We start from the raw sequence: 24,990 nt of genomic DNA, 5'->3' as shown, positions 1-24,990 counted from the left end.
TACTTTATGTTTTAACTCTTCAAGCTAAAAATCTGAGGATTATTTATGAATACTTTTTTAACTTCCCGCTAAGAAAATTGAAAATTTTCAAAAATCGGGAAGTTATTGGTTTTACCCCGTTTTTCGAAAATCGAATTTTCATCAGATCTCGACGTTTTGAGGTCCTAGGAAGCTTCCCTGACTATTCCCGCGAGGGTATCACTATGTGTGTGTGTGTGTGTGTGTGTGTGTGTGTGTGTGTGTGTGTGTGTGTGTGTGTGTGTGTGTGTGTGTGTGTGTGTGTGTGTGTGTGTGTGTGTGTGTGTGTGTGTGTGTGTGTGTGTGTGTGAGTGTGTGTGAGTATGTAAACCTCTCATAACTTTTGAACGGTTAAACCGATTTCATCGCGGTTGGTGCCATTCGAAAGGGCTTGACCAAACTTAGATATTTAATACAATTTGGACTGATTCGGACCGATGGATTTCGAAAAATCTAAAAAAAACTGTAAAAAAAAATTTTTTCAAAAGTGGTTTTTTTGGAATAACTTTTAAACGGCTTTATCAATCAACTCCAAAAATTAATCAGCTCTTAAAATTAAAAAACCACGTCGATTGCCGTTAATCCGGTCAAAATCGATTGATTCGTTCGAGAGATATCGTGCAGGAAAGAAAACCCAAAAAAGTGTTTTTTCGGAATTACTCCGAAATTTATAGTTTGACCAATTGAAACTTAAAAATTCTTCATGAAGCTTAAAAAACTGCGTATAATGCCGCCAACCGCGTACAAATCGGTTCATTCATTCAAAAGTTATTGCGATTTGAAAATTCAAAGAATAGTGTTCTATGAAACTTTTATCAGAATTTTGAGCCCAAAGAGCTCAAAAGCATAGAAAAGGTATCTTTTTGAGCTTGGAGGGCTCAAAACAATACATAGATTGTATTTTTGAGCTCGAAGAGCTCAAAAACTTCGTAGGTGCAATTTTAAGCGCCCAGGTATTAACGGAATTAGCGGGAAGTTGCAGGGATGGCCTTTGGGGTCAACCGTTTTCCTAATTTTTTTTTTTAATTTTCATACTACAATATTTCGTGCACGCGTTGTTTAATTTTAACTTTATTGGCGACATTTGCGGCGCAGTTTTTTAAGCAAAAAAAAAATTGTATGCAAGGTTTTAGGTCGGCTGATTAAAAGTTTGAACGGCACGTTGGAAAAAATTCTAGCATTTTATAAAGTAGAAATCTGATGAATAATTGAATTCCCAAAATCAGACTGAAATGAAGAATTTTCGGTTTTCAGAAATTATTACTTTTCAAAGTGGAAAGTTTAAAAGAATGTAATGTTCATATTATTATAGTTTAACTTAAAATCAAGAGCTGTACACAGAGAAAGAAATTAATTTGAATCAAGAGAAAAATTCGTGAACCAAGAAAATGATTGTAAAGAGTTTTCTTGTCTTGAATTAAGATGAAAAATTTTTGAATCAAGTAAAGTTACTTTTAAATGAAAAAAAATTTTTTATTTTAAGAATTTTTTTACTCAAATCGAAAAGATTAAATTTTTCAAATTTATTTACTTGATTCAAGTACATTTTTTTTCTGTGTTGTCAATTGATCATAATTTACAGATCAGTTGTGGAAAATCTCAATTATAATTATGCTGAATAGAAAAATCAGTGACTTAATCTAGACTGAAATGCATAATGTCGTTCAAAATTTCAAACTGCGACCTATAATGTCAAATTTTGAAGCTCAGCTACATTTTAAATTATTACCAAATACTAATTATTTTTTAAGTTTGCCACTACAAAATTATTAAAGATAGCATTAAGATTTGAATCATGAAGCTGTCAAAAATAGTTTATTATTATTTTGTGCTTATATCAATACTAAATTTATAATGCCAAAAATTGATGCTTTAAAGGGAATCAAATACGCCAGAACCTGGTTCAAGAACTTTTTGATAAACATCTGTCACGATAAGTCTAAAATATCACCAGACTGATAATTTGATTAAAATAATGATCAAACTTTGATTCCACTAAATTCAAATCATCAAATCCGGAATTTTTGGATCATTCCCGTTTTAAATTGTTGTTTCAATTAATATGTTCTAAGAACTAATATAATGATATACTTGTCAAAATTTTCTAACAATTTTAGGCACTAAATAATCTTCTTCAAAATTATTTCAACAGAAAATTACCTTCAACAACACCAGTGTCACCAAAAGTCAGGTCAATCTGATTCTGTTCCTTTTTCTTAAGATTCCATTTAGGGACGGTGATCCTCAGGATAAATTTATCAAAAAAATCATCAATACTCCGATCAATCTGGGTGTTCGTGCCAATAGCCCTGGGATCGATGAAACTCCTCACCTTGGTGTTCCTCACTTTAATGAACTTAACATAGTTACCGATCAAATTCACATACTTGAGCCGTCCAATTGCATCAATATACCGTGCTACGCGGTCTCTAACACATGTAATCGATAAATCCAAGATACATTTTCCCAAATCTCTGATTGGAACCATTGGAAAGTGATCATCTTCTTCACCAACTGTCTCATTAACTACTGGCACTACGTTAACGTCCAATCTCATTCCATTTTTTTCGTAGTCAAATATGTGCTTGCCTTCCGGTTTTTCATTTCCAAAGCTGCTGTCTTGCTTCGGATTGCGCGTCGGAATTAATCCATTGTAATCTACGGTCTCCAAATAATTTGCAGACTCAAAATTTTCTTGGATTCCACTAGAATTGTTCTGTCCGAGCACTTTTCCTTGAAAATCGCGAGATTCATTGTAATTGGGCAGCGCGAAATTGGAACTAATCAAACACCCGAAAATTAACAGTTTTAAACAAAATTTTTTACTTCGCGAGGCGATTAGGTAAAGATACTTCATTGTAAGACAGTCGCTTAGTATCAACTGGATGCAAATAAACGACTGCCTTTAAATAATCTTAAAACTCGCGGTTTATATACTAGAAAAATTATGTCGCTTGTGGTTTTTATTAATTTTATATTTCTATTGGAGGCTTCAAATTCTTGTCACGATTTTCATCAATTTACAGTAAAGTACTAGTATAATATCGTCACATTACGCCCAAGAAATGTATTCATTTCTAAAGGAGTAATTGTGTGTATTTCTATTCTATGCTATGGGGAGTTACCACTAAAATGTTGTCTACTTAATACTACCCAATCTTCTTAACCTTGATATTTGCATATTAATTATTATTTAGCTTCAATGTAACACAAATATCATTAATTATTTAATATAATCTTAAATATCTTTTGCTTTTCAATTTAGACATTTCAGAAATAATACATATCTTCACGTATATTTTAAAACTACATGTAGGATGCATATGTGAATGATATATCATTAGCTGTGATTCATATTAAATCAAATTTTTTTTTTTATAAGGTGACAAATCGTTTTCTGGCACGGATCATAGAGATCATCGGTAAGATATCAATATTTAGGCTCATACTGAAAGAAAATACATGTGTCCGCAATAGGGTCCGGGACAAAAATTTTTTTCATAATCATATAAAATTATACATAAATGGTCATATAAAATTATATTAGAATTTTAGACATTTATAGTCTTATATAATTACATATTATTTAATATAATGATGTAAATATTTTTTTTTTTTAATTTTATAAATTTTTTTTTTTTTTTTTTTTTAGTCAAGGTCGTTCAGATTGTACCTCGTAAGTCTTAATAGAATCTAATTTTTTTTTTTTATTAAAATTAAAAATTTGAATACGAAAATTCATCATTATAATTTTTTTTGCCCTCCGGCAGAAAGTGGCTGCTTTCGTCCCGCTGCGCTAAACAAAGTTGCCGCTTTCCGCCTTCGTCGGACAAAAAAATTGTATACAGCCCTTGTAAAGTAAAAAAGAAAACCTCAGATCACATGTAATTGTTGGCCGAGGCGACGCCTCGGCCAACAATTACATGTGATCTGAGACTTTACTTATTTTCCTTCCCAAGGGGTATAACATACTATGATTGTTCTTCTGCATAAAATAAAATATAAATCTATATAAATATAGTCCTTGAGAACTAATTGTCCGATGATAAAATCCTAGTTGTCTGTTGGATTCGAACACCGTCCCTTCTAGTTATCAATCTTGTACGTTGCAGACTGGTCCAAATCTCGCACACACTCTGATGAACTTTATTTAATTGATTTTAAAATTTTTTGTTCTATTAATAATCTAAATTTCATAACAAAAAAAAAAGTTGATGTAGCATATGATCGAAAAACCTATAGTTGTTTTGAAAACAAATTAAATAACTTAGGATCGATAAATTTTTTATGTAAAGTAATAATTTAAAGATTTAACATGGAAGGGTTGATTTTTATTTTACTATAATGAAGGATAACATTTTTAGTATATACTTTACCCTCATGATTATCTCAAGTCGGATTCTTTTGAGATTCATAGAATTTTTTAGCAAGAGATTTAATTGGGCACTTCCGGCCAAATTTTGAATTTTCAGCGGAAGTGCCCAAACTAAGCTCCTGTTAAAAAATTCTATGAAAATCAAATTTATCGTCTCACTCCAAAATATCTTAGGAAAGGCCTAAACACAGCTGCTTTTAAAAGCGGAACTTAAAATTCTAATTTTAAAAGGTTCTTCACGGAAGTTACATTTTGGCACACCCTAATATATATATATAGATATATAGATATATAGATATATATATATATATATATATATATATATATATATATATATATATATATATAGGGAAAGTGGGTTTCGTAGACCGTCAATCACGCAAAAACTACTGAACGTATTGACATGGGACTAGGACCATTCGACGCGGAATGAATTATAGATGGTTATAGGCTACTTATTTTTCGAATTTGATCAATCCTTCACCATTTTATTTCTATTTAAGTTTGATAAACATTTTTTCCCACCGATAAAAACAAAAGACGAGCATTTTTCTTCAATTCGTTTGTTTTTTTTTATCGGCATGAAGGGTATTACGTTTTTTTTCTTTTTTTTTGAGAATTTAGTTCCATCTACCATCGCGTGGGCGGATGCGTGGGTGGATGCGTGGGCAGATGCATGGGCGGATGCGTTGGTGGAAAATTTCACTAATTATTTCATTTAGGCATGAAGGGTTTACGTTTTTTTTTTTTTTTTTTGTTGAGAATTTAGGTCCATCTACCAACGCGTGCGCGGACGCGTGGGCATATGCGTGGGCGGATGCGTGAGTGTAATATATATGAGTGAAATAGGGTTTCTTTGACTAAAGTTGACGTCAAAACTACTGAAGCTATCGGGATGGGACTGCTACCATTCGACGCAGAATTTTCCGTAGATGGTTATGGGCTACTTATTTTTTGGATTTGATCAATCCTTCACCATTTTATTTCTATTTAAGTTTGATAAACATTTTTTCCCACCGATAAAAACAAAAGACGAGCATTTTTCTTCAATTCGTTTGTTTTTTTTTATCGGCATGAAGGGTATTACGTTTTTTTTCTTTTTTTTTGAGAATTTAGTTCCATCTACCATCGCGTGGGCGGATGCGTGGGTGGATGCGTGGGCAGATGCATGGGCGGATGCGTTGGTGGAAAATTTCACTAATTATTTCATTTAGGCATGAAGGGTTTACGTTTTTTTTTTTTTTTTTTGTTGAGAATTTAGGTCCATCTACCAACGCGTGCGCGGACGCGTGGGCATATGCGTGGGCGGATGCGTGAGTGTAATATATATGAGTGAAATAGGGTTTCTTTGACTAAAGTTGACGTCAAAACTACTGAAGCTATCGGGATGGGACTGCTACCATTCGACGCAGAATTTTCCGTAGATGGTTATGGGCTACTTATTTTTTGGATTTTATCAACCATTTCTCATTTTTTTTACGATTTACTTTTACATACATTTTTTCTCGCTAAGAAAAACAAAAGACTCTCATTTTTTATTCATTTGTTTTTAATACGATTTTCTTTTGTTTTTATTACATAACCTTGATATTTGATTGATTTAACGTCATTTATAAAAAGTTTAAGAAAAAGAAGCTAATTATTTTTGGTGAACTAAGTGTCGAAAATTTATGTTTATATGCTGATCGTATGTTTGGTTATGATAATTATCTGAAAATTAATTAGTTTCATGGAATAAAATAGTTAGATATCTATGAAATCTACTGAAAATGTTGTTGTTTATAAACTAGAACTTTTTGAAACATGAAACTTCAACCATATCTATTGAGATTTAATAACATTTACTAAAAATTTCCTTACAGCAAACGTCTCTTTAGCAGCGGGAAAACTATTTTTCTCCTCGACGGAGGCGGAAAGCGGCATTTTCATTTAGCGCAGCGGGCGGAAAATTGACGCTTTCCGCCCGGAGGGGAGAAAAAGTAATTGCTAGGTTTCCAAAACTTAACATTAAATGTAGTAATTCGGTCAACGGATTAAGAATTTTATATACATGTTATTTTTGCTGATTACATAACTTATAAATTGTTTTTATTGCGGGATCGCGGGAATGTATCTGATTAAAATGAATGCATTTTCCAAACACTGGGTATGTGAAAAATAAATTTGGCTACTTATTTAAATAGAATTCGTAAAAAACATATTAAATTTATTTTCTATAAAATATTGATGTCACTGAGAAAATTTTAAATAACAAAAAAATTCTTCGCAATTGAAGCTAGACATATTTCAACTTTACTTATGAGACTTGCAATGACTTTAACTAAACTTTCAATACTCATTTGGAATCTGTGCAAATCAAAACAATACTCTTATTAAATTTCAAGTCTAGATCTAAAAATGCAATTCTATAAAGCGCCCAGCGAAGCGGGCGGGTAACAGCTAGTATATATATATATATATATATATATACATATATATATATATATATATATATATATATATATATATATTAGGGTGTGTCATATTTAGGTGATATTTTTTTTTTACTGCTATACCAGAAAATCTGGTAGTATATAAAAAATAAAAAATTATGCCGCTGAGCTAAAGGTTTTAAGTCCAATAGCGGCTTAGCTCATCAAAAAATTCGATTTCCCATTTAAATATCACAGGAAAAATTTTTTTTTGTTTCAAGTGGACTTTTCGTTATTAAAAAAATTTTTTTTCGAAAAACCTTCTTATGGCTTTTGTAGGAAATTAAATTCTCTACAAAAATATCTCTTCGGACGAAAACTGTAGAACCACTATTTTCGAAGTTATAGCCCGTTAAACGGTAACATTTAAAAAAATATACATTAAATTCCATTTAATTTTCAATTTATTACTTTTACATGAATAATTTAATTTTATTGTACATTTTTAAGCATTAAAATTTTTAATTAAAGTATTGACTCGTTTCAATATAATAATCTAAGTAAAATTATTATTAATTAATCGTTATAATTACGAAAAATTTCATTTTTTCATTTATCTAAAATTGGTAACATTAACATCTGCTTGTTAGCATTTAGAAATTTTTTTCTGTGCATAGCTACAACTTGCAATAAGTACTGTTTCTGCTCTTCATCAGCAGTTAAGCTTTTATTGTAGGCTTACATCAATTGGATCGCCCGTTCCGCAGTATCATTAGCAACGTGTAAATTTTTTAAAATTTTGAGACACGTATTGTAACTTTTGTCAGATATCCACTGATCAGGATGTAAATTTAAAAAATCAGTTGGGAGTTCCAACCTTTTAAAAATAATCATCGACTCTTCTGATGCAAATTCATACAATTCTTTGTTTAGTAAGGAATTAATATTAACATTTTTTACATTAAATCGTTTAAAGTTTTTAATTTGACTTTTTTTTTTCTGAATCGATTCAATTAATTTTAATTTGATTTCTGCGCTAACATTATTATCAAATAATGACAAACAAATAAGTTGTTCAGATAAATACCACAAGTGATTGCTGAATTTTTTTGAAGCTACTTCTGAAATATTTTTATTTATTTTTTATAATTCAGTAAATCTTTCATAAATTCTAAATTCTGTCGAGGAGCTTAGATTGCTGAAGGCGCACAATACCATGCTTTTATGTATACTAATACAATGAAAATATAAATGTGACAGTCCCGAACCCAGTGTCCGGCCGAGTGAAAATTGTTGAAACGGACGCCATTGTAGCATCTGATGAAAAAAATAATTCTGAGACGAAAAGTCCTTAGCCATTTTTCAATTAACCGCATAGATAATTAATTATTAATTAAAAATAACGTCTCTTTATTTGTTAGAGAGAGAGCGCCAGTGTCCAGTAAAATATGTGCCAAACAAAGACACAACTAACTGTATGACTAACTAGTTTCTATAGCTAACGTAGTCACACATATTTACTTACACATTCACACGTGCAAGCGTCTTCGTTGGAACGCACTTGACTTGTCACTAGTGCTCTCTCTCTAACGCATAAAATGACGTTATTTTAATTAATAATTAATTATCTATGCGTCTGATTAAAAAGTGACTAAGGACTTTTCATCTTAGAATTATTTTGTTTATCAGATGCTACGATGGCGTCCGCTAATTCTGGGACACTCTGTATATATATATATATATATATAATATATAAAATTCTCGTGTCACAATGTTCGTTCCCATACTCCTCCGAAACGGCTTGACCGATTCTCATGAAATTTTTTATGCATATTCAGTAAGCCTGAGAATCGGCTACTATCTATTTTTCTAACCTCTAAGTGATAAGGGGTGTTCACCCCAAAAATTTTTTTTTTATTTTTTTGATAAAAATTTTTTTTTTTAATTTTTTTATTATGTGGCATCAAAAAATACATACAACTCTAAATTTGCACTTTTTTATCACCAACCCTTGCTTTTTAATAATCATTTTCATAATTTTATCATTTTCTATCCCGCTCGATAACATCAATTATTATCACTTGGTAAGTTATCCCCTCCATATGTCTACCGGTGTCATTTCTCACCCTGTAAACAGCACGGAGTAGGGATGTTACCTCTACAGTTTTCGGCTATTATTAGTGTTTATGCTTCAAGCGTAGTAGTTAAACATTTTTACTATCTCAGTGTAACTCTCATATCAAATATATTCTCGAGTAACTTTATTATTTATTTATTAATAACTGATATTATTGAATATAATTAATTATTAATAAATAATAAAATTATTAATTTTGAGTGTAAATAGCACGATCAGTTAATTAAGTGACTTACATAACCTCTAAAATACTTAACACGTGTCACGAGTTCCCGCAAACAACGGCTATTGAGTTGTAAGTATAAATTATTTTTTACTTTTATTATAAAATCAAAAATTATTCTTTCTTATTTATAACGAAAATATTGTTGGGAATGGTGAAAAACGAATTCGGTGAAAGTTAGATTTTTATTACGATTGGAAAATTTTTTTTGTGTTTACTTATAAGAGCTCTAACTTCGACAGAATTTTTTTTTCACTATTTCTAACAATATGTATTTTCGATATAATTAAGAAACATAAAATTTTTCGCTTTCGTGAAACTATCTAATTTTTACATGTATATTTAATGTAATCAAAGATAAAATAAATGATTAATATAATAATTAAATAATTCAATCAGTTCTATTCATGTGTGTTTTGTATTGTACAGTGAACAATGCCAACAAAACGCAAAGGGGCCAATTTGAGCCGTGATACAAATAAACCTAGTAGCATTCGAAATAGAAGAGCCCAAAGAACCGAAGAACAAGTTCAGGAAGAAAATACTAGAGTGCGTGTGAGAATGGCGCAATTGCGTCAAGAACAATCAGACGATACACGAGCTGAACGCAATGAAGTCATGAGAATAGACGTGCTAACAAAAAATATTGTTCACGCTGCAGCATTAAGAGATTAATATTATGTAATTAATTAATTATATAAATAATTATTACTTTTAATAAATTAAAACAATTAATGTTTGATGTTTTGTTATTTTTAAACAACATTCCCTCATCGTTCACAGCGCTCCAGGCCTTTTTCACTCATATTCCACATCCTTATACACTTCCAATAAGTTAGTAATTTTTTTTCGATACTAGAAATTCTCTAGAAATTATTCACATGGCAAAACAACGTTTGCCGGGTCAGCTAGTATACATATATATATATTAGAATGGTCCAAAAAAAACATTTTTATTTTTTTTTTCAAGTGCTGCTGTTTCAAAAACTTCTCTAAGGTATAAAAAAAATTCTCTCCAAAGCGCAGCTTGATATCTCAATTGTTCATGAAGCTCAATGAATTTTTATTTTCCCATTTAAATAACACATCAAAAAATTTTATTTACGTTTTCATCCGGTAAAACTACGAAAAAAATTTTTTTTTGTATTTTTCATCAATTATTCTTGTAGGAAATTCAATTCTCTATAAAAAAGTACTAAGGTAGTTTTTTCGTAATCCTAACAAGTAAAAAGTTATTAAGCTTTAAATACTCGCAATAAAAGAAAATTTAATCAGATATGATTTTAGAATCCATGTTGTATCACATTTTCTGTTTCAAAGTATTTGATTAAGTAATTTATATTTTTTTCTTAAAAACATAGTATACAGTCTGATATCGGTCATTCAGTCTGGACCAGTGATAACAAATGACAATTCAATATATCGGTTTGTTTATTTGAACCACATGTTAAATGCACTGAAGGAGATTACCAGACTTTGTAAATACTCTAACCACTGCTTAAAAAAATTAAACTAGATAATTTACTTTTAGCACTCTCTTGCGGCCTACATGAAGATATATAGTAAATTAAATTTTTGTTGACAATTGTTTTTACTTCAACCTAGCTGCATTTTAATAATTATGTCTTATAAGTCATATAAACTAAAATAAGAAATAACCAAAAATTAAATCAGTCTCAAAGATTATATTGGTTGTATGTTTATTAGCAATTTTTATAGTCAAGCTTATTTACTTAAATATGTGATGACTCCTGAGATAAGGCAGTTTTCCGCACTAACTCTACTTGTTTATTTATCATTTTTTTTTTCAATGATTAAATTTAAAAATAAAAGAATCAATTCACGAAGGACTTCTATTTACGTACTCCTGCAAAGTTTCGTGATTTTTCATTCGGTCAAAAAGCGTCCCAGCATCATGTTCAAAATTTAAATATTCACCTGTTCTACCTGTCCTGCATCTTCTTAAATAAAAAAATTAAATTCGGTATACATCCGGAAGTACTAGCTTGCTCTTGATTCAGATTCCGTAATGAAATTCAAGTTCAATTTTAATAAATCACTGCTCATAGGAAAAAATATCCAAATTGTAATGAGAGAAATTATTCATCATTCACAGTTAATACTTCACCAAAAGACAGGTGTTAATTATATTAGAAACAGTCTAGTTTGATAAATTTTGAAATAAATACATGCAGTTACCGAAAAGTTTTCGAAAAGTTGCTTTGAAACTATCTTCGTTCAAATTTTTTTTGTGCAAGTATTTAAAACTCAATAACTTTTTACTCGTTAAGATTACGAAGAAACTACCTCAGTATTTTTTTGTAGAGAATTAAATTTCCTACAAGAATAATTGACGAAAAATACAAAAAAATTTTTTTTCGTATTATTGCCGGATAAAAACGTAAATAAAATTTTTTTACGTGTTATTTAAATGGGAAAATAAAAATTCATTGAGCTTCATGAAGAATTGAGATATCAAGCTGCGCTTTGAAGGGAATTTTTTTTATACCTTAGAGAAGCTTTTAAGATGATAGGCAAAAAACTTTTTTTTTTTGGACCACTCTAATATATATATATATATTAGCTGACCATGATTCCAGCAACGTCATCAGCAACAGGTGCATTGAATCTACGAATGTGTTCTCCAGCTGGTGTTTTATCAGGATTAATAACAATAGCGTGATTATCGCTTTCTAATTTGTGCATGTGGGATTTGAATATTTTCAACAATTCATTATGCTCATTCAATAGAGCATCCAGCTCGCTGACGATGCGTCTAGCAAAGAATGAATCAAGGTTATTGTATATTATATTCAAATCCCAGTAGACAATCCAAATCGTTCAAATAACACCAATGATTTTTAGAAACGAAATGACTTAGATCTTTTGTTAATAACGTATTCAACTTATTCTTATTGATTATGAAGCGCTTTTTATTTAATATACTACTATCTCGGGACTTTATAGCAGTTACCATTCTAATTTTTATTTCCGGCACTGATAGAAGGATTTCTTAGTATTTAAGAAGATTTCTTTGTATTTAAGAAATCATTTCTTAAACATCATTTTTTAGTATTTAAAAAATATTTCTTAATATTTAAGAAATATTTCGTAGTATTTAAAAAATATATATATTTCTTAGTATTTAAGAAATATTTCTTAAATACAAAGAAATATTTTTTAAATACTAAGAAATGATGTTTAAGAAATTATTTCTTAAATACAAAGAAATCTTCTTAAATGTTAAGAAATCCTTCTATCAGTGGGTGAAACACTCGAATCAAATAAAGCCAAAGCTGCTAATTCTTTAGAAAGGTACCACAGATGATTAGCCATTTTCTCAGATGTCTTTTTTGAAACAGCTGAATTAATTTTTTTGTCGAGAAGCAAATTTTTTATCAGCATTAAATCATTACTTGGCGCTGTTATCGCTGACGTTGCTGAAAACCACGCTTTTATGTGAAATTTTATTATAAAAATATGAATTTGACGGACTCCTACAATTTCGGTCTTTGTTAGCTCTGACTGATTTCTAAACATGAATATTTTTAAATTATAAATCGCTTTTGCCATCCACCTTGCATGATGAACAGCTCCAGAATATTTAAAAACTACTCCGTCAGATGGCGAAGCTCCCAAAAAAATCAGAGCTGTCCAGAAGCTCCGTGTAATCTCCTCTTGGTTGAGAAATCTACAACAACAATAATAATGATTATTTATATTATTACACATACGAAACGCAGTTGAAGATAATTAAGAACCATAATCAACATTACTTGTAAATAATTAGCAATAAGTATTAGGATTTTATCTTTTATATCTGCAAGGGCTTCTTGAACTTCTCTGTCTGAAATCTCAGTAGTATATTTTTGTTGATCAATATCACTCCATTTGTTTTTGAACCGAGTAAAAATCGAAACATTTGAACCTGAAGATGTAGGCCAATAAGTTTCAAATGCGGATCTTAAAACTAGCTCAATAATGTGATGACGGTATGGTAAATAAGTCAACTCTCTTCTTAGTGCTTGTTCAACAATAACACATGCACCACTGCGAATTCCTTAAAAAAAAAACCATGAATTACAAATTTAAATGTAAGTACTGATAAATAACAAAATAAATAACCAATAAATTAGCTGAAACAATGAAAACCAAAAAAAAATTATTATTTGAGTTAAGGGGGTATTCTGGTTTGAAGCCCTGATTTTTGTGCATTTTTTTGGGACCCACTTAAGCAAATAAAGTAGAGGAAAAAAAGTTTCAGATATATCTAAATTTATAGCATAGAATTTGTTCGACTTCGATTTTTCGTGAATAGAGATATATTATAATTTGATAAAAACCTGTATTTACAGCCGCAGTATCAAAACATAATGCTGTAATACTGTCAGTGATAGACTATTCAGTCAGGACAGAAATAAATGCTGAGGCTTGATTTTCCCAAGTTCCAGAGTCAATTTTGGGAGCAGCAAGTAGTATTTCTTGTCCCGAAGCTGATAATACGATTGGTAATCTGTCCACGTCTTGGCGCTTTTCAATGTCAGGCATTATCTTCCCATCCCAGTGTAAAACGCATTTATCAACTTTTAAATTTTGTTGTAAATTTGCCATTGTACTTTTTCTGGCTAATTCACGCTGACGATGGATGGTTGAGTGACTCAAATTATATTGACTTATATCTAGTCCCGCGCTGATTAAAGTAGCAGCTACAATGTAAATAGCATTTCTGCTACTTACATTTGCACGATCCAATGCACTGACAAGTTTAGGCGTGATTATGTCAAGTTTTTTTTCGCTGCCGTGAAACCTCTATATCATCTTCGAAATCAGATGCTGCGTTTGAAGTTCGACTTAAACTTGAATCTGTTTTTTGACTTAATAATAATCCAGTATTATTCTTATCACATTGAATTTCGTCTGCAAAATATAAAAAGTTTAACTTTTGAATCCTCGGAGATTGAAAGAAAACCAAAAATTTTAAAATATATCAGATACAGTATAAGTTACGCACAGAAAATAAGTGTGAGACATTCAAGTTAGTCAGGATTTCTAATTAATTTTATAAAAATAAAAAAGAAAAATGTTAATTATTTAACTTGTTTTCAAGAATAACTAGAAATATTCAAAATAATTACTGACCAATTTAAGAAAAGGTAATACTGAAAAAAAAACGTTTAAAAACATAATTTTATTCAATTGCTAGAATTCAATAAAAACTTCGTGCATAAAAAATCAGTAAGAAGATACGTCATTTTTTTGCTGATAATAAAATTATCTTTAAAAAATTTTGTGGAAATGAAATAATGCTAGGTTTATAAATGACTATTTTTTGAGGATTTTTGTGCTATTTACTCTACGTTACAATTAAAAATAAAAACCACTCACCAATTCTATCTTCATCAATATTTTTAGCTATCGTTTTTACTGGAGGATTAATATGGAGAAAACCTCGTCGATTTGACTGTCTTTGGCCTTGCAAAAATAACTTTTGATTTTCATTAATGAGTTTCATTACTTAGTGATGTGCTATGTCGAATAATTTCTCAATATCGGCACAAAAAATAGAAACTTTTTTTTTTTGAGTAGATGACAGATTTTGATTTTTATTTTTTAGCAAAGTTTTCCAAACAGTGTGATGGTGAATGAGTTTTCTTACTGCAGCATTTTTCGCACAAGTCGGAATTCCACCTTCAGACCATAAATCGAATACATTCTCAACCGTAATTAATGCACTTTTCTTAATAGTCAAGCTTTGAGAACAATGATAATGAAAGAAAAGAGTCATAACCTCTATTAAGCTCGGCAGTTTGCTTCCTACAAATTTTGTAATTTGATAACCAATTAAATAAATTTGCTTCTCCATCTTAAGCTTAACAATGAGATTTTATAAACACAATTGCAAATAATTATAAATAAATTAAATGCAATATTAAACTAATTTTAGTTTAAAACATTGAAAATTACGTTGTTTTACTACAAAGTAATGTAAGGTAAAAAAGCTCTGAGAGAAAACAGGTTTGTGACGGTAGAAAGCGGAAATAATAAATGTACTATCATTTCTATAAAAATCATACTAACAATTCAATAAAAATTGATTGTTCAATTGAAGTACTATGTAACTATATAGCACTGAGTTAAATTATATAACCTAGAATTTTTAAAACTACTTCGTTAATAACAGTACATGACAATTTAAAAAATATGATAATTCATAAATTTTATCAATTAATAAATAATTTTCTTTTTCATCTTTATAATTTATTTTTAAAAAAGCAAAAAATTTTTTAAAAATAATAAAAAATTATAACTTCGTAATTCATGAAATTTTATCATAAATTTATCATTTTAATTTTTTGATATATAATATTGTTTATTTAAGTGATTTAAGTCGATTTTTCGTATTTATAAATAAATATTATTATTTTTTTAAACAGTTCGATGTTTGAGGCCTGATAACTCCGAAATGGTTCTCCGTACGCATATATTCATTCAGACAATTTTTGTAGATCGTTAAATTTCCTACAAGAATATGTATCGATCATAGCTATAAAATGCTTCGTTGTCGACTAGCAAAATTCAAAAGTAAAAAAAAGTTTTTTTCTATGTTATTTAAATGGAAATAAAAAATTAATTACAGCCACCTCTATACATTAATATTAAGGGCTGAGATTTTCACAATGTCTTTGATTAGGGATACTCTGAAGAATTTTCAAAGTTCTTCGAAAAAAAAAAAAAATAGTTTGTTTTTTTGAAACACTCTAATATATATATATATATATATATATATATATATATATATATATATATATATATATATATACATATAGATATATATATATATATATATATATACTAGACGACCCGGTGAACTTCGTATCATCTAGATATATTTGTGAAAAGTATAGTCAAAACTTAATACAAAATTTTTATTTACATTAAATGCAACATATTTATACACTTAATTAATTTAAAGCTTTCTGATGGACTACATTTTTTATCTTTTCTTGCGGTGCGTAAATATATAAAGATGGTGGTTTTCCGACTCACGAACACGCGACGTATAATTTCCCATGCACGAAACACGGAAACTCCGATTTGATTCCCACATTTGATTAACTTCGACAACCTAAGTCAGGTCGTCTTCTCCTTGGTATTTTGAAACAATAACAATAAAAAATTTCTTGCGCACTGACAAATTGATGATAGATTTTATTAATTGGCTTTAAATTAATTTATTTCTTTTAACAACTAACTGACACTTTTTTTTATTTCTGAAAACAAAACAGACCAAAAAGATCGGACCTCACTTCACTGCTAGGAACGGACCCAAAGAGATCGGACCTCATTACTCAGCTCAGAACATTGTGTATTGGGAAACTAAATTGTCGTTTTTAGTATTTTCTGTTGTTTATTATTTGTGTTTTTCACTTTCCGTTTAAACCTTCCCTGAACTTCCAAAATTTCCTGTTTTTCTTGAGATTTTATCAAATTTTATATCTGTAGGAACTGATATTTGAAGAATATGAATTTTTTGACAATTAATACCCTCACACTCTTATGTAGGGGAGAAATTTCATAAAATCCTATTCGAGATGATTTCTACATTATAAATAAAAGATTCTTACAAAACTTCGAGTCTATAGAAACTATTGTTTGGAAATTATAGTTTTTCATTGCTGACGTCCCCGCAATCCCTTTTGGGGTTAGAATTTGATAAAATCCATTCTTAGCTGAACTTAAAATTATACACGAAGATTCCTACCAAATTTAGAGTCTGTAGAAAGTTAAAGTTTGGAGATAGAAATTTAACATTCTAACACCCTTCCCCGCAATCTTTATTAGGGGTGGGTTGCTGTAAAATTTGCTCTTAAAACATTTCCGCACCACATGTGGAAGACTCCAACTAAATTTGCCGTCTGTAGGATCTATAGTTTGAAAATTAAAAATTTTCATTGTTAATATCTGCCCCCGCAACCCCCTGTGGAGTGAGCTATCGTGAAATTCGTCCATAGATTATTTCTATATCCCTTACAGAAGATTCCTACTAAATTTAGGGTCTATAGGATCCATAGTTTAAAAACGGGAATTATTCATTGTTAACGCCCCCGCAATCCTCTTTGGGAGAGGATTTTTTGAAAATTTTTTACATACAAACCTTCTCCTGAAAATTCTGAAGACAACAAAAAAAAAATTAGCCCAACCGGTCCAGAGGTTCTCAAGTGATGCGTGGACATACATGCGGCATTTTATTTTTATTCATATATATATATATATATATATATATATATATATATATATATATATATATATATATATTAGGGTGTGCCAAAATGTAACTCCCGTGGAGAACTTTTTAAAATTGGAATTTTGAGTTCCACTTTTGACAGGGGCTGTGTTTGGGCATTTCCTAAGATATTTTGGGGGGAGACGATGTATTTGATTTTCATAGAATTTTTTAACAGAAGCTTAGTTTGGGCGTTTCCAGTGAAAATTCAAAATTTGGCATTGACAAAATTTGGCAAATTGACAAAAATTTTTTTTCTGTATTTTCATTATAAATCGTCAAAAAAATTTTTTTTTTCAAATTCCTCTTTTTGTTATCTTGTAGGAAATGAAATTCTCTACAAAAAAGGTCTCTTTCATTTTTTCGCTAAAATGCATTGGAAAAAAGTTACAGGGCTTTAAAAAACGAAAATTATAAAAAGTCAAAAATAACTTTTTTTTTTGTTTTTGACAACAAATTATTTTATTTCATAAAATTCTTTACTCAATTTATCTATATTCAGTCTGTCAATTATATCTGAATTTGATCTATATATAAAAGAAAAAAAAAATTATATTTATTCATATTATATTTTTATATTATTTATGCGGCATTCCATGCCAAATCGACCACTTTTGAAACCGACCCTTTTCGATTTTTCTGAAATTTTGGTATCTTTCTCTAACCTATTGAAAACAATTTTCAGAATTTTTTCAAATTTTTTTACTCAACCAAAAAAAAGTTACGAGTTATTTAAAAAAGACAGTTTTTTTTTGTTAAATAACCATAACTTTTTTGAAAATTAACGTATTGGGATCATTTTTTATTAAAATTTTTGTTTTTAAATGTACTTTTTACAAAAAGAATAAAAATAATAATTCGCATTCATATTCAGCTTTTTTTTTTTGAAAATTTTCGAAAAAAACGAAAACTTCTGGATGATTGACATTTTTGATTTTCGATTTTTTTTTTTTATAAAAAACTTCAGTATTTTCTGCGAATTTCCTGATATTTTCAAAGTGGTATTTTTTTCTTTCTATTTTTTTTTTTAGAAATGAAAAAAAAAATTTTTCTTAATTGTTTGTTTTTTGTGATACCACTCTGAAAATTTTCTAACAGATTTTAAAAACTTTAAAATCTGAGAAAAAAAAATAAAAACAAAAGATAAAGTGACAATCATCGATAACATTTGATTAATTTCCAATAAAGTTAGATAAAAAATTAAAAGAAACATTGAATTATTTTTTCGTATTTTATTATTTTCGTATCTAAAAATTCTATAAACAATAAAAAATTCTATTGTTTTCAATAGGGTAGAGAAAGATACAAAATTTCAGAAAAATCGAAAAGGGTCGAGTTCAAAAGTGGTCGATTTGGCATGGAATGCCCCATATATACTATAAAAATATAATATAAATAAATATTTTTTTTTTTCTTCTATATATAGATCAAATTTTGATATAATTGACAGACTGAATATAGATAAATTAAGTAAAGAATTTTACGAAATAAAATAATTTGTTGTCGAAAAACAAAAAAAAAAAGTTATTTTTGACTTTTTATAATTTTCGTTTTTTAAAGCCCTGTAACTTTTTTCCTATGCAGTTTAGCGAAAAAATGAAAGAGACCTTCTTTGTAGAGAATTTAATTTCCTACAAGATATCGAAAAGAGAAGTTTGAAAAAAAATTTCTTGACGATTTACAATGAAAATACAGAAAAAAGTTTTTTTTCAATGTATTATAAATGGGAAAGGGGACCCCCCATGCACCAGCTCAATTTTCAAGATATCAAGCTCATCTTTTAGGAGGGTTTTTTTGGTCTAACAAAGAAACTTTTTAGATGTATTTACTCAAAAAAAAAAAAGTTTTTTTATTCTGAAGCAGTCTAATATATATAATTATAGAAAAATTAAAAAAAAAAAATTATCTTTTTGCTTATTCATTTGCTCTTAAATTCTCAAATGTTTCTATTTAATTTTCTATTCATTTAATTAACACAAAAATCAATTTTTTTTTGTTAAAATTGAAATTTCTAATGATTAAATCAATTTTTTTTACAAATAATCATAATATATCCTCAAAGCCGACTCTTTGAGCTTTCGAAAATTCCCCAACAACGTATGATTATTAATACTATGATCAGAAAACTAGATACAGCTATCAGAAAATTACTGAATTTCTGATTACAGAGGAATTGTATTTTATAATTTTTTGTTCACATGATTTATTAAAATTAATTTTAACAACCAATTACATTTGGGAGAGTCAGAGCAAAAGAATAAAAATAAAGAAATGTGAAGTACCTGAGCCTGTATACTCATATTTAGAGTATATATATCCATACATCAACACAATTCTTATATGTGAAGCACATGTGTCAACATACGAATATATGTTTATATAATATAGCGCATGGATCCACATATGAACGATTATGCTCACATGTGAGGCAAATATGAGCATAAGCGTTCATGTCCATACATCAACATTTATTCTCATGTCTGAAGCATATATGTCCACATATGGAAATACGTGTCTATATATAATACTTTGACCAATAAGATAAAAAAATATTTGACTGATTCGTGATGACATACGATTATAAACAATTCAAACGTAAGTAATACAGGTACAAATAATGAATTTATTATTTTAAAATATCTAGAAAAAAAATTAAATACAAAATAAATAACAAATTAAACTTACGAAGTAAAGTATCTACAATAAAATACTCTTAAGTTAGCATTAAAGTTCTATGACAGACTGGTTTGAAAATTTGGATGTATATTTATTTATTTATTTTTTTTTTTTCTAAGTCTTGACTAAAAACTACGTCGATTCCGAACGTTTCCATACTTCTGAATACTTTCCTTGACCACAGATTCTGTTAAGTCAATGGACCTTCCGTAGCCCGAGTGCCCATACCCGTGTCCTGCATGATGTTCTTCGCTGCTGTGAGAGTGCGAATTCGAGTACACCGGTTTTGCAATCACCTCATAAGTAGTCTTTTTCTCTGAACCGCCGGTCAGTGATTTAAGGCCCACAATCGCCGACAACATCAGCGCCATCAGACCTGTCATTAGGGCTTTGCCGGCTAACATCGCGAGGGCTCCGAATCCTAGGGCTCCCAGTGTCCCCTTCATCATCATCAATCCTGCTGTTAATGTTCCCATCCCTTTGTCCTTTTTTCCACGACCTGTTTAATAAACCAGACAAAAATTTATATCATAAAATCTCTACGCATTTGCCAAATTACATAATTTTTTGCTAAAAACTTACCACTCTCTGAGTCTGTCCCAAAATCAGCGATCTCTTTATTGAAGCTCCTCGCAGCTTCCAAAGTCTTAGCGTCAAACAGCTTGATAGAAATTGCGTGGTTATTCAAATACATCCCAATTTTGTGCATTAAAAATACATCTAGCCTTTTTTCAATGTCATTTGGAAAGTCTCTCGCCAGGTTAGCGATCACCTCAGAAGTAGACATACTATCCGAGTTATTTTCCTTGACCACCGAAATTCCGGGGAAGAGTCCCAAGCTTTGGGCTTCTGAAAGCTTGTCTACAAAAGACACGACGTCCAGCTTTAAACACGTCATGCTGTATGATTTAACGCAATCTTTGCTTATTAGCGTTTCTTTGTCCTTAAAGTCTTTGATTTTCGCATTATTGGGAGCATCCCCGATTAACTGGTGTGAGTTCCAAGGGTCGATTTCACCACAAACGTAATCGACTGTTATGATCAACATCACTGACAAAATTGTTTTCATAGCTTTAATTTAAATTCCACGGTTTTCGAGATAAAATTTGAACCGATTTTTACTACGAAAGAGGTGATTGCACACTGACCAGAATCTGCAGATAGATGGACTATATATACCTAGATGTAACCTAGAGCACCAGGACAAGTACTTTTTCCTTTCGACAATTCATATTACATTCTCCTTCAAGCTAGAGCAGAGCGCACTATTGGACCCGCCTTTTCATAAGTTATTATTATAACTTTTGTTTGTATGCAAGGTGTATGGTCTTTTTCTCACCGGCTAAAAGAGATGAGACGAAACAGAGATAAAAGAGCCAGACTGTTTTGCCTTTGGGTTATTCGCTATGTCAAATAGAGCGGAGAATAAAAAACTATTGTGAATTTGTGTGAAAAACTCGGAGATGTGTTTGAGTAAGACACTACGTTGGCTCACTTCTGTTGAGTTTAAATATGTTTATATTTTGTATACGCTTTCGTAAAAACTAAAAATGGAAATTGTTTGATTCGTAAGCTACTATATTTTTAGTAGGGTAAAAGTTATTTGATTTATTTATGTCTATTTTATGAGACATTTATTTTTTGCGCTGGAATTTTTTTAATGGACGATATTTTGCTGGGAAAAATTACTGCGATGAAGAACTTGTTTTATGATTGCGTTTTTCAATTTGTTTACAGGCGAGATTTTATATAGTAAGTTGGTTAGTCAGAGCAGTGTAATTTTTAAAAAAATTTTTTTGGATTTTTTTTTTTTTTTTTTTGACGCACTATAAGCGAATAGAAGTTCAAATTTTTCATCATGTATTTATTGATTTTTTAAAAGTAAGCTGAAAAATTTTTCAAGTAAAATCTTCATCACAGTAAGTGTCAGATAAGTACAAAAATACCGATGTCCAAAAAAGCGGTTTTTACATGGAGAAAAAATCCTGTCAAAATTACGGAAAAGCCTGTTCAATTTATAGTTTTATTTCTTACAAGACATCTGGCAAATTTAGATTTTTAGATATAAAATTTTCACATTCTGAAAACTGTTAACCTGAAAATATCAATTCCATATAGAAAAAATTAAAATTCTACAATGCTACAATGTTAAATTAACAAGGTACAAATATAAATTTAGAATTAGAAAATTTGGAAATTTCAGATTGAAAAAATGCACTAGATAAAACAGTAAAAAAATATATCTAGCTAAAATTCTCTTATCAAATTTTATGAAAACATCTATATATAGTTTCATACAATAATATAAAATTTTTTTCCCGAATATGTTATTTTTACAGATCCATTTTTGTAAATTTGATAGTTTATTTTTGTAAACATTTTATTATTTTATTTATTTATTTCAATTTTTACTTGTATACCGTTCTTGGTTTTTACAAGGCTGGGTAGATGGTAGCTGTCGCATTCCGCAAGTTCGCCACCGTCCTGTATTTTTATACTGTCCTTGTTTATTCAACGCTTTTTTGGACCTCAGTACATCCTCTTTTCACTCCTGTATTTTCACTACATAATGAACCTTATTTTTCGCACATTTGTATACTCAACTCTTTATTATTATCACGCGGCTGTGGACCGACTTGTGCTTTCTGTACTGTATTTACCCTATTCCTCACCCCTTTCTATCGGTTGTTGGAATAGTGGCGATGGGGAAACCACAGAGAAAACCCATGCCAGTACAGTTCGGCTACCGGAGCGACCCCCGACGGTTGGTGTTGGAACTATTCGAACAACCGTCGGGGCTCGAACCCTCGCCTCACGGCATGATGTGCGAGCGAACTAACGGGATAATGACTTAACCCGCTCGGCCATCATGCCGCTTTTTGTAAACATTTTATTATTTAACAGTGTAGTTTTTACGTTTTCATACCTGAAAATTTGGCTACGTAACAAATCACCCGCACGACATTTCACCCGCAACAATTTCATGATTTTTTTAAATTAATTCAAAATTGATATGAAAAAAAATATTTATAAAAAAAAATTAGAAATATCCCGGACACAGCGGCCCCAAAATGTCGCGGGTGAAATGACGTGCCACGGAAAATTTAACAGCAAATTATAACATAAGATAGCTGTTTAATTTTTGCATAACCCTTTCAGTAATTTTCACTAATAATTCTTTCTATCCATGATTCTGGCTTATTAATTTATCTGAAATCAAAGAAACCAAAAGGCATTTAAATTTGTTAAAGCTGGGACTAGAATCATTCTAAAATATTAAAATTTTTTAATTTAACAAAATTAAAATCAGGCAGACCTTTTTTTTTACATCGGCATCTTCAGAGGGGAGTAATACTCATTGTTATGGAAATTGAAGTCGGAAATATTTGTGAAAACAGAAAAATTTGGAAAAAAAAAGTTTTAAAAAATAGGTCGTCTCATAGGATAACCATCTCAATTTCTTGTTCATGGATTGACAAAATCATTAAAAGATACAAGAAAAAAAAAACATTTAGAATTGTCAGTTCTACGTGTGAAAGTCGTAAATAATGTGCAGGACGGCAATCCACTGTAATCAGCGAAACACTATAATCAATAAACATTTTCACTTTAACGTATCATATAATGCTTATTACATGTTATCATCTAATCAATAGCGTGTTATTTACTAGGACTGAAAAAACAAGTATTAATCTGTTTGCTTTCAAGAAAGTAATAATACCGTTTTAAATTTATTGCCGTTTAGTACGTGCTTACTTTAACTATTTATTTCAGTCAAACATTTATAAATTGAAATACAATTTAATGTCCATCAGATGGGTTTTCATTATTGTATCCTACTTAACATATGCAAAATAATTACACAAAAAATCCAGTTAAAAATTATATCTTTTAACTAATTATGCAAAAATTTTCTATTTCATATAATTGTAGAATTCTTAAAAATAAACAGTTGTATTAAAATTGAGAAGATATAGGATCAGAAAAATAATGACCAAGAATGTTTATTATTTTGTGACGTTTCGTGTCTTTATTGACAGTTTTTTAGGCGTTCTATAACAAACAGTAATATGTATTAACCAAAATTGATCAATTCTACAATTAATTACCTCAAAAACACCATAATGTACACTGTTGATGTAATTTGTTAAATATATTCCGGTCATTCCATTTTTAAAAAGTTTGGAAAATCCAAAATTGTACTCTCTTAAAATAAATCAGTGGATTTTCACTGATTCAATCAATGAGTAGAAAGTTTACTGGTAAATCAGTGAACTTTCAAGTTCTTCACTGATTCAACCAGTGAATTCCGAATTCACTAATTCAACCAGTGGACCTCGATCAGCTGTGCGCGCATGCGCCTAGGTATAGTTTATTGGTTATGTTCTGTGAAATAAATGTTAAATGTTGTGAGGACATATATTAAATAACAAAGGTATTAAATCGATAAGTAAAATAAAAAATTTCTACCGAATAATTAAAGAAACATCCTTAACAATACTATGAAAAATTATTTTTCAAGGTGCTAAAAATATAATTAAGGTAGTTAGGCCCAAAAAGCAAAAATTCAAGAAATCTCCCAAACTCCGTATAGAAGTGGTTAAATACATAATACACAGGCTTTTAAAATTTAGAGACACAGGCGTATCCCAGTTACCATAAATGAATGCTCCATGTAGGTAGTAGCAAAATGAGGTAATTTGAAGGTAGAATGTTTTTTAGCTGCTATCCTATTAGAGCGTCTAACATCAGTATCTTCTGTGAATTGATCTCTTAAGTACTTGGGTTTTTCAACTTGAAGTAACTTGTAGAAATAACAGCTCATGTAGTACATTCGGCGATACTTCACAGACAACCATCCCAGCT

The 24,990-nt window shown here is 29.9% G+C and overlaps 1 protein-coding gene across 1 annotated transcript; it reads right to left on the bottom strand.

The window, feature by feature from the left end:
* Positions 1–20,180: 20,180 nt before the first annotated feature.
* LOC123271885 lies at positions 20,181–21,653 on the bottom strand. The gene is made up of 2 exons (XM_044738418.1): positions 20,707–21,653; positions 20,181–20,623 (listed from the first exon to the last, which is right to left on the bottom strand). The coding sequence occupies exons 1-2, from the start codon at positions 21,191–21,193 to the stop codon at positions 20,250–20,252; spliced, it is 861 nt and encodes a 286-aa protein (XP_044594353.1). The 5' UTR covers positions 21,194–21,653; the 3' UTR covers positions 20,181–20,249.
* Positions 21,654–24,990: the final 3,337 nt, after the last annotated feature.

The sequence above is a fragment of the Cotesia glomerata genome, linkage group LG9 (genome assembly GCF_020080835.1).
Source record: "Cotesia glomerata isolate CgM1 linkage group LG9, MPM_Cglom_v2.3, whole genome shotgun sequence".
Lineage (NCBI taxonomy): Eukaryota > Metazoa > Arthropoda > Insecta > Hymenoptera > Braconidae > Cotesia > Cotesia glomerata.
This window is presented reverse-complemented; position numbering and strand designations above follow the sequence as displayed.